The sequence below is a fragment of the Triturus cristatus genome, chromosome 10 (assembly GCF_964204655.1).
Source record: "Triturus cristatus chromosome 10, aTriCri1.1, whole genome shotgun sequence".
Taxonomy (NCBI): Eukaryota; Metazoa; Chordata; class Amphibia; order Caudata; family Salamandridae; genus Triturus; species Triturus cristatus.
In genome coordinates, this window is record NC_140593.1 from 1228081005 (window position 1) to 1228096711 (window position 15707).

At 50.2% G+C, this 15707-nt stretch overlaps 1 protein-coding gene across 7 annotated transcripts in view; it reads right to left on the bottom strand.

The window, feature by feature from the left end:
* ATP2B3 (ATPase plasma membrane Ca2+ transporting 3) overlaps positions 1-15707 on the bottom strand; it is a 988364-nt gene that overhangs the window by 191048 nt on the left and 781609 nt on the right. For all 7 annotated transcript variants that reach the window (XM_085629813.1, XM_085629812.1, XM_085629811.1 and 4 more), the window contains one exon: positions 6617-6781. In XM_085629813.1, the coding sequence (XP_085485939.1) occupies positions 6617-6781 (165 nt within the window). The remainder of the gene's footprint in view (positions 1-6616; positions 6782-15707) is intronic.

The window sequence follows — 15707 nt, forward strand, 5'->3', positions numbered from 1 at the left end:
GTGTATATACCAAGGGATCAAAGCAGAGAGAGTGGATCCCTCTCAGACCTCACAGGAGCTGGAGGGGCGTCTCTGATCTCAAGGTATGGTTGGGTGCTGTCTGATGGATCCTGAAGCTGTCAGTAAGTGTGTATTCGAGGGGATCTATGCAGAGAAAGTGGATCCCTCTCAGACCCCACAGGAGCTGGAGGGGGGTCTCTCTCATCTTGAGGTACGGTTGGGTGTTCTCCGTGTACTGTCGATATGTTTATATACCAAGGGATCAAAGCAGAGAGAGTGGATCCCTCTCAGACATCACAGGAGCTGGAGGGGGGTCTCTCTCTTCTTGAGGTACGGTTGGGTGTTCACCGTGTACTGTCCGTAAGTGTATATACCAAGGGATCAAAGCAGAGAGAGTGGATCCCTCTCAGACCTCACAGGAACTGGAGGGGGGTCTCTATGATCTCAAGGTATGGTTGGGTGTTGTCTGATGGATCCTGAAGCTGTCAGTAAGTGTGTATTTGAGGGGATCTATGCAGAGAGAGTGGATCCCTCTGAGACCTCACAGGAGCTGGAGGGGGGTCTCTCTCATCTTGAGGTACGGTTGGGTGTTCTCCGTGTACTGTCCGTAAGCGTATATACCAAGGGATCAAAGCAGAGAGAGTGGATCCCTCTCAGGCTCAACTGGAGCTAGTGGGTCTCTTTGATCTCGAGGTACAGCTGGGTGTTGTCCGTGCACTGGTGGATCCTGATGCTTTTGTCAGTGAGTGTATTCTAGGGGATTTATGCAGAGAGACTGTATCCCTCCCAGACGCCGCAGGAGTTGGGGGATCCCGCTCATCTTGAGGTACGGTTGTGTGTTGTCCATGTACGGGTAGATCCCTCTCATACTCGGCAGGAGGGGAGTTCTGAGATCTTGAGGTGCGCTTCCGAATGAGCTGGGGAGACAGGAGGAGATCTTGATGCTATTGTCAGTGAGTGTGTATTCCAGGGGATCCATGCAGAGAGAGTGGATCCCTCTTAGACTCTGCAGGAGTTGGGGGTCTCTTTGATTTCAAGGTATGGTTGGGTGTTGTCCGTGCACTGGTGGATCCTGAAGCTGTCAGTGAGTGTGCATTCCAGGTGATCCTTGTAGAGAGAGTGGATCCATCCAAGACTACACAGGAGCTGGAGGGGGGTCTCTCTCATCTTGAGGTACGGTTGGGTGTTGTCCATGTATGGGTAGATCCCTCTCATACTCAACAGGAGGCAGGAGGGGAGTTCTGAGATCTTGAGGTGTGCCTCCGAATGAGCTGGGGAGACAGGAGGAGATCTTGATGCTGTTGTCAGTGAGTATGAATTCCAGGTGATCCATGCAGAGAGAGTGGATCCCTCTCAGACTCTGCAGGCATTGGAGGTCCCTATGATCTTGAGGTGCGGTTGGGTGTTGTCCGAGTACTGGTGGATCCTCATGCTGTTGTCAGTGAGTGTGTATTCCAGGTGATCCATGTAGAGAGAGTGGTTCCCTCTCAGACTCTGCAGGCGTTGGGGGTGCATATGATCTCGAGGTACAGTTGGGTGTTATCCGAGTACTGGTGGATACTGATGCTGTTGTCAGTGAGTGTGTATTCCAGGTGATCCATGTAGAGAGAGTGGATTCATCGCAGACTACACAGGAGCTGGAGGGGGGTCTCTCTCCTCTTGAGGTACGGTTGGGTGTTGTCCAAGAACGGGTAGATCCCTCTCAGACAACGCAGGAGCCAGGGGGGTGTTCTGAGATCTTGAGGTGCTCCTTCGGATGAGCGGGGGAGGCTGGAGGGACCTTGATGCTGTTGTCAGTGAGTGTGTATTCCAGGGGATCCATGCAGAGAGAGTGGATCCCTCTCAGACTGCGCAGGAGTTGGGGGTCTCTATGATCTCGAGGTATGGTTGGGTGTGGTTCGTGGACTGGTGGATTCCTCTTGGACTCCTCAAGAGTTGGAGGGTCTCTTTGATCTTGAGGTATGTTTGGGTGGATCCTAATTTTTAACATTTTCGCGATAATTTGCGAAAGTGGATTTCGCAAATTCCGCCCACCCCTAGCTATTATGTTTCTTTGTGCCCATAGTAGATTATTTAACTCGATGCATGTTGTTTATTGTACTTTGACCGCATATTGCTTATGCAACGTTTATGTTGCATTGAGCAGCTATTGGCCTGTAAATCAACACGGGAGCACGAGGGTTTCTTGTTTTCCTCTCCTCCGCACAGTGTCCTCCAATCACTTCATTGATCAGCTATCGGCTTGCAAAGCAACAAGGGAGTTCAAAGGTTTCTTGTTTTCCTGTCCACCGCACGGTATCACATTTTTTACGTGTCTTAAGATTGTTCACGACACTCACGAAAATTAAGGCGTCTTCTAATTCACAGAGTTTCCTTCTCGCTTACAGCACGTTAATTGGCCGCGAGCTTCTATGAATGTTGTACCGCACACAGGTATGCAATCACGGGCACAGCTCAGTTTTTGTTTCTCGCAATGCTTTGGATTTTTGCACTGCCACGCCACATCATGTAGACTATTATCAAGGATGTGATTAGTTTTGGGACGACATAGTGTCCAAACTCCTGTTCTTTTGCTTTGTAGAACCTGTATCAGGACCCCTGATGAAGGGTCGTGATATCGACCTGAAATGCATTGGGTTGTGAACATAACATGATTTAAAGGTTATGGAACCGATATAGCTTCACTTTCTATGAATAAGGAAATTACCACAAGAATAAATACGTCATGAGAACAATGAAGACTCATTCTTATTGAACTGGATTACTTTGTGGATTATATTTCATTTAAATCGGAGGAAAGCAATTTACAGATGCTTAAGTTGTGCTCCCGCTAGTGGGAAGGTGCTCCTCTCACAGTCTTGTATACAGTTCTGCATCGGGTGTCCAGACACCAGGCACCAGGCGTGGATGCACACAATATTACAATATAACTTTGTTGAACCCAAGATCAATTTCCTGAGCCACAAGTGCACACAGGCAACATTGTTTCATGATCTTCCTACTACTGTCCCACACTGACCTGCTCTTCCTACGACTGTCCCACACTGACCTTCTCTTCCTACAACTGTCGCACACTGACCTTCTCTTCCTACGACTGTTCCACACTGACCTTCTCTTCCTACGACTGATCCACACTGACCTTCTCTTCCTACGACTGTCCCACACTGACCGTCTCTTCCTACGACTGATCCACACTGACCTTCTCTTCCTACGACTGTCCCACACTGACCTTCTCTTCCTACGACTGTCCCACTCTGACCTGCTCTTCCTACGACTGTCCCACACTGACCTTCTCTTCCTACAACTGTGCCACACTGACCTTCTCTTCCTACGACTGTTCCACACTGACCTTCTCTTCCTACGACTGATCCACACTGACCTTCTCTTCCTACGACTGTCCCACACTGACCTTCTCTTCCTACGACTGATCCACACTGACCTTCTCTTCCTATGACTGTCCCACACTGACCTTCTCTTCCAACGACTGTCCCACTCTGACCTGCTCTTCCTACGACTGTCCCACACTGACCTCTTCCTACGACTGTCCCACTCTGACCTTATCTTCCTACGACTGTCCCACTCTGACCTGCTCTTCCTACGACTGTTCCACACTGACCTTCTCTTCATACGACTGTTCCACACTGACCTTCTCTTCCTACGACTGTTCCACACTGACCTTCTCTTCCTACGACTGTCCCACACTGACCTGCTCTTCCTACGACTGTCACACACTGACCGTCTCTTCCTATGACTGTCCCACACTGACCTTCTCTTCCTACGACTGTCCCAGACTGACCTTCTCTTCCTACGACTGTTCCACACTGACCTTCTCTTCCTACGACTGTCCCACTCTGACCTGCTCTTCCTACGACTGATCCGCACTGACCGTCTCTTCCTATGACTGTCCCACACTGACCTTCTTATCCTACGACTGTCCCAGACTGACCTTCTCTTCCTACGACTGTCCCACACTGACCTTCTTATCCTATGACTGTCCCAGACTGACCTTCTCTTCCTACGACTGTCCCAGACTGATCTTCTCTTCCTACGACTGTTCCACACTGACCTTCTCTTCCTACGACTGTCCCACACTGACCTTCTCTTCCTACGACTGATCCACACTGACCTGCTCTTCCTACGACTGTCCCACACTGACCTGCTCTTCCTATGACTGTCCCACACTGACCTGCTCTTCCTATGACTGTCCCGCACTGACCTTCTCTTCCTACGACTGTCCCACTCTGACCTTCTCTTCCTACGACTGTCCCACTCTGACCTGCTCATCCTATGACTGTCCCACACTGACCTTCTCTTCCTACGACTGTCCCACACTGACCTTCTCTTCCTACGACCGTTCCACACTGACCTTCTCTTCCTATGACTGTCCCACTCTGACCTGCTCATCCTACGACTGTCCCACACTGACTTGCTCTTCCTATGACTGTCCCACACTGACCTGCTCTTCCTACGACTGTCCCACACTGACCTGCTCTTCCTACGACTGTCCCACACTGACCTGCTCTTCCTACGAATGTCCCACTCTGACCTGCTCTTCCTATGACTGTCCCACACTGACCTGCTCTTCCTACGACTGTCCCACACTGACCTGCTCTTCCTACGACTGTCCCACACTGACCTTCTCTTCCTACGACTGTCCCACACTGATCTGCTCTTCCTACGACTGTCCCACTCTGACCTGCTCTTCCTATGACTGTCCCACACTGACCTGCTCTTCCTACGACTGTCCCACACTGACCTTCTCTTCCTACGACTGTCCCACTCTGACCTGCTCTTCCTACGACTGTCCCACTCTGAACTGCTCTTCTTGCGACGGTCCCACACTGACCTGCTCTTCCTACAACTGTCCCACACTGACCTTATGTTGCTACACTGTCCCACACTGACCTGCTCTTCCTACAACTGTCCCACTCTGACCTGCTCTTCCTACGACTGTCCCACACTGACCTTACCTTGCTACACTGTCCCACACTGACCTGCTCTTCCTATGACTGTCCCACACTGACCTGCTCTTCCTACGACTGTCCCACTCTGACCTGCTCTTCCTACGACTGTCCCCCACTGACCTTATCTTGCTACACTGTCCCACACTGACCTGCTCTTCCTATGACTGTCCCACACTGACCTGCTCTTCCTACGACTGTCCCACTCTGACCTGCTCTTCCTACGACTGTCCCACACTGACCTTATCTTCCTACGACTGTCCCACACTGACCTTATCTTTCTATGACTGTTGCATGCTGAACTGCTCTCCTATGACTGTCCCAGACTGACCTTATCTTCCTATAACAGTCCCACTCCGACCTGCTCTTCTTACGACTGTCCCACACTCACCATATCTTGCTCCGCTGTCCCACACTGACCTTATCTTCCTACAACTGACTTTTCTTCCTATGACTGTCACACGCTGACCCTCTCTTCCTATTACCGTCCAAACAAACTCATATCACACAGTAGACACGTTACACATCTACAACAGCCACACATTACACTAATAGTAAGAGAACTAGTACTTTACACCGAACACATATCACACTCACAGTAAGTGCACCCCACCTCTACAACAAGCAGATATAAAACTCATAGTTAGTGCACTATCCTTTTACAACAAACATGTGTTAGACTAATAGTAAGCGCACTAAACCTGTACGTCAAGCACATATGACACTCAGTCATAGCTAATACACCACCATTTTACACCGAACATATATTACACTCATAGATCGAATACACGCTAGCAAGTCCACTACCTCACTTGACTAAACACATTACACTCAAAGTAATTGTGCCATGCCTTCAAGAAAACTGTGTTTCACATACAGCAAGGCTGTTAACTGTCCAGCTGTCGCACTTTCAACACTTATACCAAGTGCATTCACTCTGTTTACCAAACACACATCACAATCATAACGAGTGTTATGTGCCTGTGCATGAGTACGTATCCCACTTGGAGCTTGCGTACTCCCCCTACAACAAACAAATATTTACACACATAAATGTCGTACACCTCACAAGTGCAGCTACCTGTCGTCTTCACTAAACACATATCACACTCAGAAAAAGTGCAATCACGTCTACACCCCAGGGATCTATCACTCTTGTATGAACTCTACCACTCTCTCCACCAAACAAATGTGGTCACAGCTAAGGCACTGCCTCCCTACACCACAGACATGTTACTCATGCAACAACACTCGCTCTCTTCCTCAAAGACATATTACTCTGTTATGTTATTTTATGTTATGTTGATTTGTATAGTGCACTAATCAACCGAGAATGTATCCAGGCGCTCTCACACCCATGCGCCACCCACCTGCTCTTCACTCTACACAGGGAGCAGACTGCCATGCTCCGTTGGATAGGACACAAGGGCACCCATCTTGGGTTGGTCAGTAACCGGATACTGAAACAAGGGAAGCCATCTTGGATTGGTCAGTAATCAAATACTGACACATGGGCTGGTCAGTAACTGGATACAGACACAAGGGCAGACATCTTGGGTTGGGCAGTAACCGGATACTGACACAAGGGCAGACATGTTGGGTTGGTCAGTAATCAGATACTGACACTAGGGCAGACATCTTGGGTTGGTCATTACCTGCTTTGCCAATCTGCACAGCCAGCTTGGTCAGCTTCCCCTGCAGCACAGACTTCTCCTTTTTGGGGACGCTTGCCTTCTTTCGCTCGCGCTCCTCCAGCTCGCCCCCCTCCGCACTCTTGAGGGGCTGCATCTCCATGGCGACAGCGCCATCTTGCTTTTTAGCTGCAAAATTAGGAAAAGGGAAACAGGGAGAATCCAATCAATTAAAATTGAGCCACAAAACACCTTCTACACAAAAGAAGCGGGAAGGGCAAGCCACGTGACATAAATGAAACCCACTCATTGGATGTTCAGCCCATGCTCTTCCCCCTGGTTGGATAATGCCCACCTCGGAGACTGGCCTGGGGCTTAAGATGCCACATACCAGGCAAGCTGTTGACCCAAACAGACCTTCAGGTACACAGACCGTCACAAGTTAACTTCTGCAGGACAGACTCTGACTGACGTGTGACTGACTGGGTCCCAGCCCCTTCATGCCTTATAGAGGCACGGCCTCTCAGCATACCTACCCAAAAGACATGAAGCTGTCCCTGCCAAGAATTAAAGTGAGCACTGAAACACCGAGCTGTGCTGCTCATTGCAACTTCCTTTTTTCTACCTGTGTATGTCAACTTCTGCTGAGGACGAGGTATCTACGCCTAGGAAAGAAAGGCCAGTCGAAGGGGCTTCCCTTGATTTCTGATCCATGATTCTTTTTTTTTACATCAAAGTATTTGCACAGATTATGGTTTCGATCCCTGCCAGGGCTGCATCGCGCTTCCTCATACCCCTGGTGGCAGCGCAGATTTCTCACTGTCATTTGAAAGAATTGATAAACGTCAGACAGGATCCTGTTCAGGCGCTCCTAAAACTAGTGCGGAAACGCCCCATGATGCTTGTCGGTGAGTAAAGTCCACCTGTGGCACGTCCGTGTGCCTTGCGGATGCAAGGCGAGCCTGCAGTACCACGGCTAGGCCTGAAGATGGCGCAGTTGGCCTTTATTTCATAGCCAGGCCTTAGCCTTGGACCAACAGCAGGACACACGATGTTTACAGTCCTGTCAGCACAGTTTGTGTTGCTTCACGTTAGAGCTGCCCTGTCTTCCATTTCCGCATCCCACCCAACCTGCCATGCCCGATCCGTTCACAAACCCAGAGACTACGGGTACATCTTGGTTTCCCTTAAATCCTCCATTCAGCCCCTGCTGTTTGAATAGAGCTAACGGCCCCTGGCACGCGCCGTGTGATCCTGTGCAGCCGGGCTCCTGCGTTATGTAGGCACCTCACGCGCCCTGACTGCCAGGTTCAGGTGAGCAGGACAAGAAAGGGCTTCTGGCGCCCTAACAGCCCAGACCAGCATCACGTGCAGAGTGCAGCGTCGGCAGCTCGTCATCTGTGCCCCCTAGATTCACATCCAGAGATGGTGGGGTACTCCAGCTGCCTTAGAGTCAAGGATCTCCCTCCTTCCTGCCACCCTTCTCCCCTGCAGCACATGCACAACAAAAACATGATAAACATAAAACCGAGATCATCCGAACGGGGCCCTGCGCGTTGTACCCCAGTTCCCATCCGTGGCCTTTGAAAGGTCTCTCACATGGCACAGGGGGGCTCCTGGCGGGCGTGTACCTAACTAGAACTCACGACCTACCCAACAGATACCATTGGTCTAATGCTTCCATGTCCACCATCCTTCCAAATTTCAAGATGTCCACAGGTTTCAGCTCTGTTTAGAGTCTGACTTTGCCGGTCTTCTTCAGGGCTTGGATTGTATTCTTTCCGTTGTCTTTCAATCCCTTCAAGAGCTTCGATAGACAGGGTTCCCCTGGGAGGTTTTTTACTTCAGCATTGTAACCATTTGCACTTTGGAACAGAGCATTCATGTAATAGGCAGGGCTAGCGTTGAAACATACAGTCTACGCTGGTGTTGGCAAGGCACACAGCAGTGGTGGTGTTGAGGCACACAACAGTGGTGTTGTTGAGGCATGCAATCATCACTTGTGTTCCTGGGGCACACAGTTATCGCTGTTGTTGAGGCACACATTCAGTGCTGTTGTTGAGGCTTGCAATCAGTGATGATATTGTTGACGGTTGCAGCAGTGCTGTTGTTGCAGGTTACATTCAGTGATGGTGTTGTTGAGGCACACATTGAGTGCTGTTGTTGAGGGTTACAATCAGTGATGGTGTTGTTGAGGCACACAGCAGTGCTGTTGTTGAGGGTTACAATTAGTGCTGTTGTTGAGGGTTGCAATCAGTGACGTTGTTGTTGAGGCACACAGCAGTGCTGTTGTTGAGGGTTACAATCAGTGATGGTGTTGTTGAGGCACACAGCAGTACTGTTGTTGAGGGTTACAATCAGTGATGGTGTTGTTGAGGCACACATTCAGCACTGTTGTTGAGGCACTCAGTTAGCGCTGTTGTTGAGGCACACATTCAGTGCTGCTGTTGAGGGTTACAATCAGTGATGGTGTTGTTGAGGCACACATCCAGCACTGTTGTTGAGGCACTCAGTTAGCGCTGTTGTTGAGGCACACATTCAGTGCTGTTGTTGAGGGTTGTAATCAGTGATGGAGTTGTTGAGGCACAGAGCAGTGCTGTTGTTGATTGTTACAATCAGTGATGGTGTTGTTGAGGCACACAACAGTGCTGTTGTTGAGGGTTACAATCAGTGATGGTGTTATTGAGGCACACATTCAGCACTGTTGTTGAGGCACTCAGTGCTGTTGTTGAGGCACACATTCAGAGCTGCCATTGAGGGTTACAATCCGTGATGGTGTTGTTGAGGCACACATCCAGCACTGTTATTGAGGCACTCAGTTAGCGCTGTTGTTGAGGCACACAGTCAGTGCTGCTCTTGAGAGTCACAATAAGTGATGGTGTTGTTGAGGCACACATTCAGTGCTGCTGTTGAGGGTTACAATCAGTGATGGTGTGTAATTGAGGCACACAGCAGTGATGTTGACGCATGCTGTCACCACTGGTATTGTTGAATGTTGGACTTGGCCCTTCTGACAGGTTCACCCCTAAACTTTTTGCTTTTTATTGTGACCTGGTGTTAGTGATTTTTGGCTTCTGCGCACTTCACCACTGTGTCCCAGGGTAAAGTGCGTGCGTGTAGTGAGGTTGGCCTGCCCTCCCATAGGAATGCATGGGGGAATGTATGTGTCCCTGGTAGTTCCTGATGTGTAGGGAGTGCAGGTGTGAGTTAGGTATGTGCGGACTCGTGTGATGAAATGCTGCGCGATGATGTGTGCGGTGTCCATGTAGCTAGTGTGGAAGTGCCACTTCTAGACGCTGGCATAAATGTGCAGTGACTGCCTGGCGCGTGATTGGCTGGCTGAGGTCATGTGATGGGCTAGGGAATCCCCAGAGTCAGGAGGAGTCACCCAGTGGTGAATGGGGAGATCAGCAGCCAGATGGGTGGGAGGAGTACACCTAGGGCCTGAATAGGGCTGGGCTTTCCCCACACAATGCTGACTCCGCCCCCTGTGGTGCGACGGATGACCCTGGCCTGCTCTGTGAATAGGGAGAGGGGCTGAGCAAAACAAAGTGCTCAAGAACCAGTTGCATCTGTCTCGCCCCTCCCTTGCACCTTGAAACAAAGGAAACCTGTGTATAAAGTGGGGCTGTGACCCCAAGTAAATTGTTCTTTGCTGATCCTAACTGGGGGGCCGTTGCTGCTGCTGGGCGCCAGGAGAGACCTCCACTGGGGACTGCCTCCCTGCCTGAAGGGCCCTGTGAGCTGGCCCCTGGGCCCAGCCCTTGCCCCCCTGCCCTTCTAGAAGACTTTGTTCTGGAGCCTTGCCTGGGAAGAGCGCGGTGTCTTCCCTGGCCGAGAAGCTCTTTATTTGGATGGACAGAAGAGCGCCCTAGTTGGGAGCAGCAGCGCTGGGCTGCGATAGTTCCGAGGGAACCCCGACGTAGGGATTCCCCCGCTGGTTGCCTCAAGTTACAGCGGGTGCCCACCCCGCATTGTGGTGTTCGTTGGCGGGTGCCCACCCCGCTTATTCCCGTGTATTTGATCTTAAAACGAAGGCGGAAGCCCACCCCGTGCTTCGGTGTGAGGAGAGAAGAAAGAGAATCACCGCCGCGGCCGGGCATACCAGGAAGTCAGGCGCCTGGTGTTGGGACGTGGGTGGGGCTTAACCAGGAAGCGGACGGGAGCCTACCCCGCGCTCCTGGGATCGCCGCCGAGAAGAAGTGCCGCGTCCAAAGACCCCGGTGGGAGCTCACCCCGCACGGGGACGTGTTGCAGCAGAGGCCTGGAGCTTGCAGGCTCCACGTCTCGCCTGGCCCAGAAGAACTCAGGCGGGAGCCTACCCCGCCTGCCTGTGGCCCGGACACGCAGGAGGAAACAGCGCGACGCACGCAGGGCTCCGGGTGGTCCGAGAGCCCTGCATGCTGAGGAGACCGGCAGCGTGGAAGACGCCGGCGAGGAGACCGCGCGGAGACAGCGCGGGAGTCCCAGGTAAGCGGGACGCCACGTGGTTGTGGTCTCTGCCCCCTGTCCCCCATAGCGGCGCCGCAGTTGCGGGCCGCTCCGACGGGGGCAACACTGAAGAGAGCACCCCTTCGCCCCCGGAGAGGCCTTAGTATCTGAGAGCGCTAGTGGCGCTCCAACATACAGGGGCATTTGTTTTGCTGATAAGAGCGGCCCCGGAAGACAGTGGACCGCTCCAACATTGCCCCCCATATTTGGTTAAGAGCCGAGAAGGCTCCAACGAAGGGGGCATTCTTGGTTTAGAGCCCAGAGGGAGGCTCCAACGAGGCCCATTGTTTGAAGAGCCCTGTGAGGCTCCAACGTTGGCCCCATCATTTGTGTAGAGCCCACGAGGCTCCCCCATTATCGTGGGGCATTCCAGAGCCCAGAGAGGGCTCCAAAGGCACCGTGGTGCCCAAGCATTTTTCCAGCTGCCCAGCACTTAGTGGGCAGCTGCAACGTTTAGGTTGGGCCCTGTTGCTTTACGCTTTGGCTTGCGCAGCCTGCGCAGTCTTGCCCTGACTCTGCTGGACCAAGGGCGTTTGAGCCCCTGAAAGGCCAAGTTGGCCTGGGGACAGTTTCTTGTGTTGTGCCCTCACCTAGGGTACATGGTTATGTTTACCGGTGTACTTTTGCGCAATGTGCCTTTCCTTTATGCTATGTTTATTTCTAACTGTGCCTATGCGTAGGAGAGGGTTTTTCCTAGTATAGGTTACAACTAGTAAGTTCATGGTTCCCGGCGTAATATTTTCCTAAGGTGGTTAGGGTTGCGTAGGTGGTACTTACCTGTTACCAGTGGTTACTGGTTGTGCGCTACATTTTCTAATTGGTGCTACAGTGATTGTATGTGCTATGTTCTAGAGTGTTATTCCTACCAAGTGTTAGTTCTAAAAGTGCTTATTCCTGACAGTGGTCCATGAGGCCCTGTCCCATGTAGATAATCCCCCCTGTAAATTCTGCCCGTGCCAGTTGGCACAGTGTAAATTGTGTGAATATTATCTAATGTGTTTTGGTATAATACAAAGGCTATTTTTATATATAACCTTGTGTGGAGTTTCTTTTGTGGTGGGCCTTGGGTGTTGTTGCTGGGTGCGCGCGCAAACGCTTTACACATTGCCTCCGGGATAAGCCTGACTGCTCGTGCCAAGCTACCAAGGGGGTGAGCAGGGGTTATCTTTGGCGTGTAACTCCCCAGCCCTGACTAGAGTGGTGATTTCTGCCTGGCTTTGGCGCAAGCCCTAGCCAACCAGAAATCCCATTTCTAATATTGAGGTACACAGCACTGATGTTGCTCAGGCACACAGTCAGCGCAGCTGTTGAGAGTCACAATAAGCGATGGTGTTGTTGAGGCACACATTCAGTGCTGTTGTTGAGGGTTGCAATCAGTGATGGTGTTGTGGAGGATCACAGCAGTGATGTTGGTGAGGCATGCCGTCACCACTGGTGTTCCTGAGGCAAACAGTTAGCGCTGTCTCTGAGGCACACAGCACTGTTGTTGAGGCACACAGTCAGCGCTGATGTGTCTTTGGTGTCAAACACCTTGGAATCATACCTCCACACCAGTAACTGGTGTGGGAGGTATGATTCCACCCTACTAGAGGGAGAAATATGACAGCAACGGTACACCCGGTACCAGCTTTGCAAGCCCTGGCATCACAAAATGGATGCTGCCAGCCACAGACACGAGTCTGCCCTCCTGCTGCTGGAAAACTCCGACAGGGGACGGCTGGACAATAGGGTTCCTGTCACAGGGAGGTGTGACCACCTCCCAGACAGGCTTTAGTGTATTGGGGCTGGAAGGGAGCACTCTTAGAGTGCTTTGATGTCTGCACTGAGGGCACATTTGCTGTCCCTGTGCATGGTCCAGCTCAAACCGGTTGCAGGGGCTATCAGCCCCTGCTCTGGCGCGAAACTGGACAAAGGACATGGGTGTTGCCACCCCTCTGTCCTATCCCTCCCATAGGTGGGTCCCCAGAGTTTGTCCCACCCCTTCCTTGGGTATAAAGTAGGAACCACTGGCTACAGGACTTTAAATATTACCTGGACTAAACTCTGCTACAGAAACCAAGTATCCTTCGACGATCTACGCTTTCTGGACAGCTGAAAAATCTCCCTTGGAGTAAAGGAGTTACTCCCCTGCAAGGCAGGCACCTCAACGCATCTGACTGGTTTGCATCTACGAAGCTCCAGACAGACTCCGAAGATTTTGCAACATAGGAGGTGGGTTCCCAAGCTTACCCAAGGCCGATCAGTGCTCTCGGCAAACCAGAGACTCAAAGCCCTCGTGGGGACCTTGCAACCCGAACCCCTGGACACAGTGCACATTTGCAGCAGCATATGCTTTTTAGCGAACCCTGAGGCTGTGCTTTGGACTACGTGTAGTCGCGACCCCGAGCAGTGATTCCACCAAAGATCACTGGCCTACACTCCACGAGTGTTCTGTGGGCTAGTGTTTTGTGTTTCCTCTTGAGGTCCCTTCGCGATCCCTAGTCCATCGACCTGTGGGTCCCTGAGAAGGGAACTTTAACTTTCAAAGGACTTACCTGGTTGCTCCAGATGTGCCCTGACTCTCCATCGTTTGGGGACTCCAGAGGACCTTGCTGGTCCACACCGAAGCATCTTTCCTCCGTGTGGGTTGCAGTTGCCAAGGCTTGTTGGACACCAATCCAGACACGACCCCCCAGCACTCGACATCCTCCGTGGGACATCTCGCCTGCGGACTTTGGTTGTTGTCGACGTCTCCTGGTCCCCGTGGCTGCAGAGTCAAGCTTCACCTCTTCGCACCTGAGGCACCCGACATCAGTGGGCATTCGTCTACGGAGCCCCTGGTCACTGGCAAGTGACCCACACTCTGTCCCCTCTGCTTTCAGGTTCTTCACATCTCTGATCCAGGCTTGGATCATACCGAACACTTTTCCTCTTCACGACAGCAGCACTTTGCTGAAACTAGCCATAGAAAACAACGAAGATTCCAGACACCATTTGATACCTATGCTTCCCTGGGTTAGGTAACACGAGTACTCTGGTGCTCACATGGGTGCAGGCCTTAGAACCTTCTAAGTTTGAAAGAGTTTGCTCAAAGTCCTTCCCTAAGTGTCCTTAATCTTTAAAATTCCAAACGCGACTTTCCCATAGGATTGTACAGAGCTCGCGGCTGTGTTCTCACACTGCAGTGACCCACGTGGGTCCCCTGTGTCACTACCTTGGGTGGTTCCTTGGGGTCCCAGTGATTCTACGTGCTCTAGGAACTGTGTCTAGTCAAGTCGTGTTTCTTATACCACTTTCTTAATATATGGTTTGGTCTCCCCCTGGGGCTCATTGTATATTGTGCTATTTACTGTTGTTTTAGAAGTGTATTATTGTGTGCCTTGCTCTCTAATCTCATAAAGAGGTTAGTAGAGAGTGTTTAGAAATAACTACATATTATATATATATCTACATATTATATATATATATATATATATATATATATATATATATATATATATATATATATATATATATATATATATTTATATTCACTGAAAAAACCATAGGTTTCACACATGTTATAGTTAGCTGTACATTTCACTTGTAAAAAACCAATGAAATTCCACGTTATAGTTAGTGCAGGCAACTATAACTCACGCGACCGCAATCCTCTGCTGATGATGTCAGATATTACATCACTAATGACATATGTGTCTTTATGAAAAATAAATATTTGTAATATATGTATAGCTAAAGATACAGTATTAGCATCAACAGAGGATTGCGGTCGCGTGAGTTATAGTTGCCTGCACTAACTATAACGTGGAATTTCATTGGTTTTTTACGAGTGAAATGTACAGCTAACTATAACATGTGTGAAAGCTATGGTTTTTTCAGTGAATTTGCAAGGTTTTTTAAATGCTAATTCCTAACTATAACGTGTATGAAACCTATGGTTATGTATTTATTTTTAATTTTTGCGCGCACTGTGCGCGCGCTGTGGGCGCACGGTGCGCTGTGTGCACCAAGCACCCACATTGCGCATTTCGTACCGTGCACGCCTCGCCATTTTTTTCAAAATATCAATTGTTTTTTTCTCCCTTGGGGGTCCTTAGATTTATATATTAAATGTGATTGTTAAGTATTTTTTTATTTTTTATTTTTTTTTACCGTGCGCGTACGGTAAGCTTACCGTACGCGCACCCCGCGATTTTTTAAAAAAATTGTTACATTTATTTTTCATAATTTTTGGTCCTTCGTGAACCCCCTGACGAACGCTAGGGGGTCTGCAACTCTCTTCGTTGCCCCCTTTTCATGTTATCAACCTTTTTTTTTCAGTGCGACAGACAGAAAATGGCGGCCGATACTTCCTGGTTTCGACCGATTCGAATGTTTACTTTGATCTAACAACCAATCAGAATCGGGCTCGCGCACGGCACCATACGCGTACGGTAAGCTTACCGTAAGCGCACGGTAAGCGCACGGAGCGCTGCCACAGATATATATATTGATTTAAATGCTATTTTCTCAGGAACTACTGAACAGATTTACACCAGACCTACAAAAGGCACTTCCTTGACCTGCGGACTACCTCTCTGCCAAATTACAAGTAATTCTGTTCAGCCGTTCGGGCTGTAGCTGTGTCTAAAGGTCCTATGGAAAA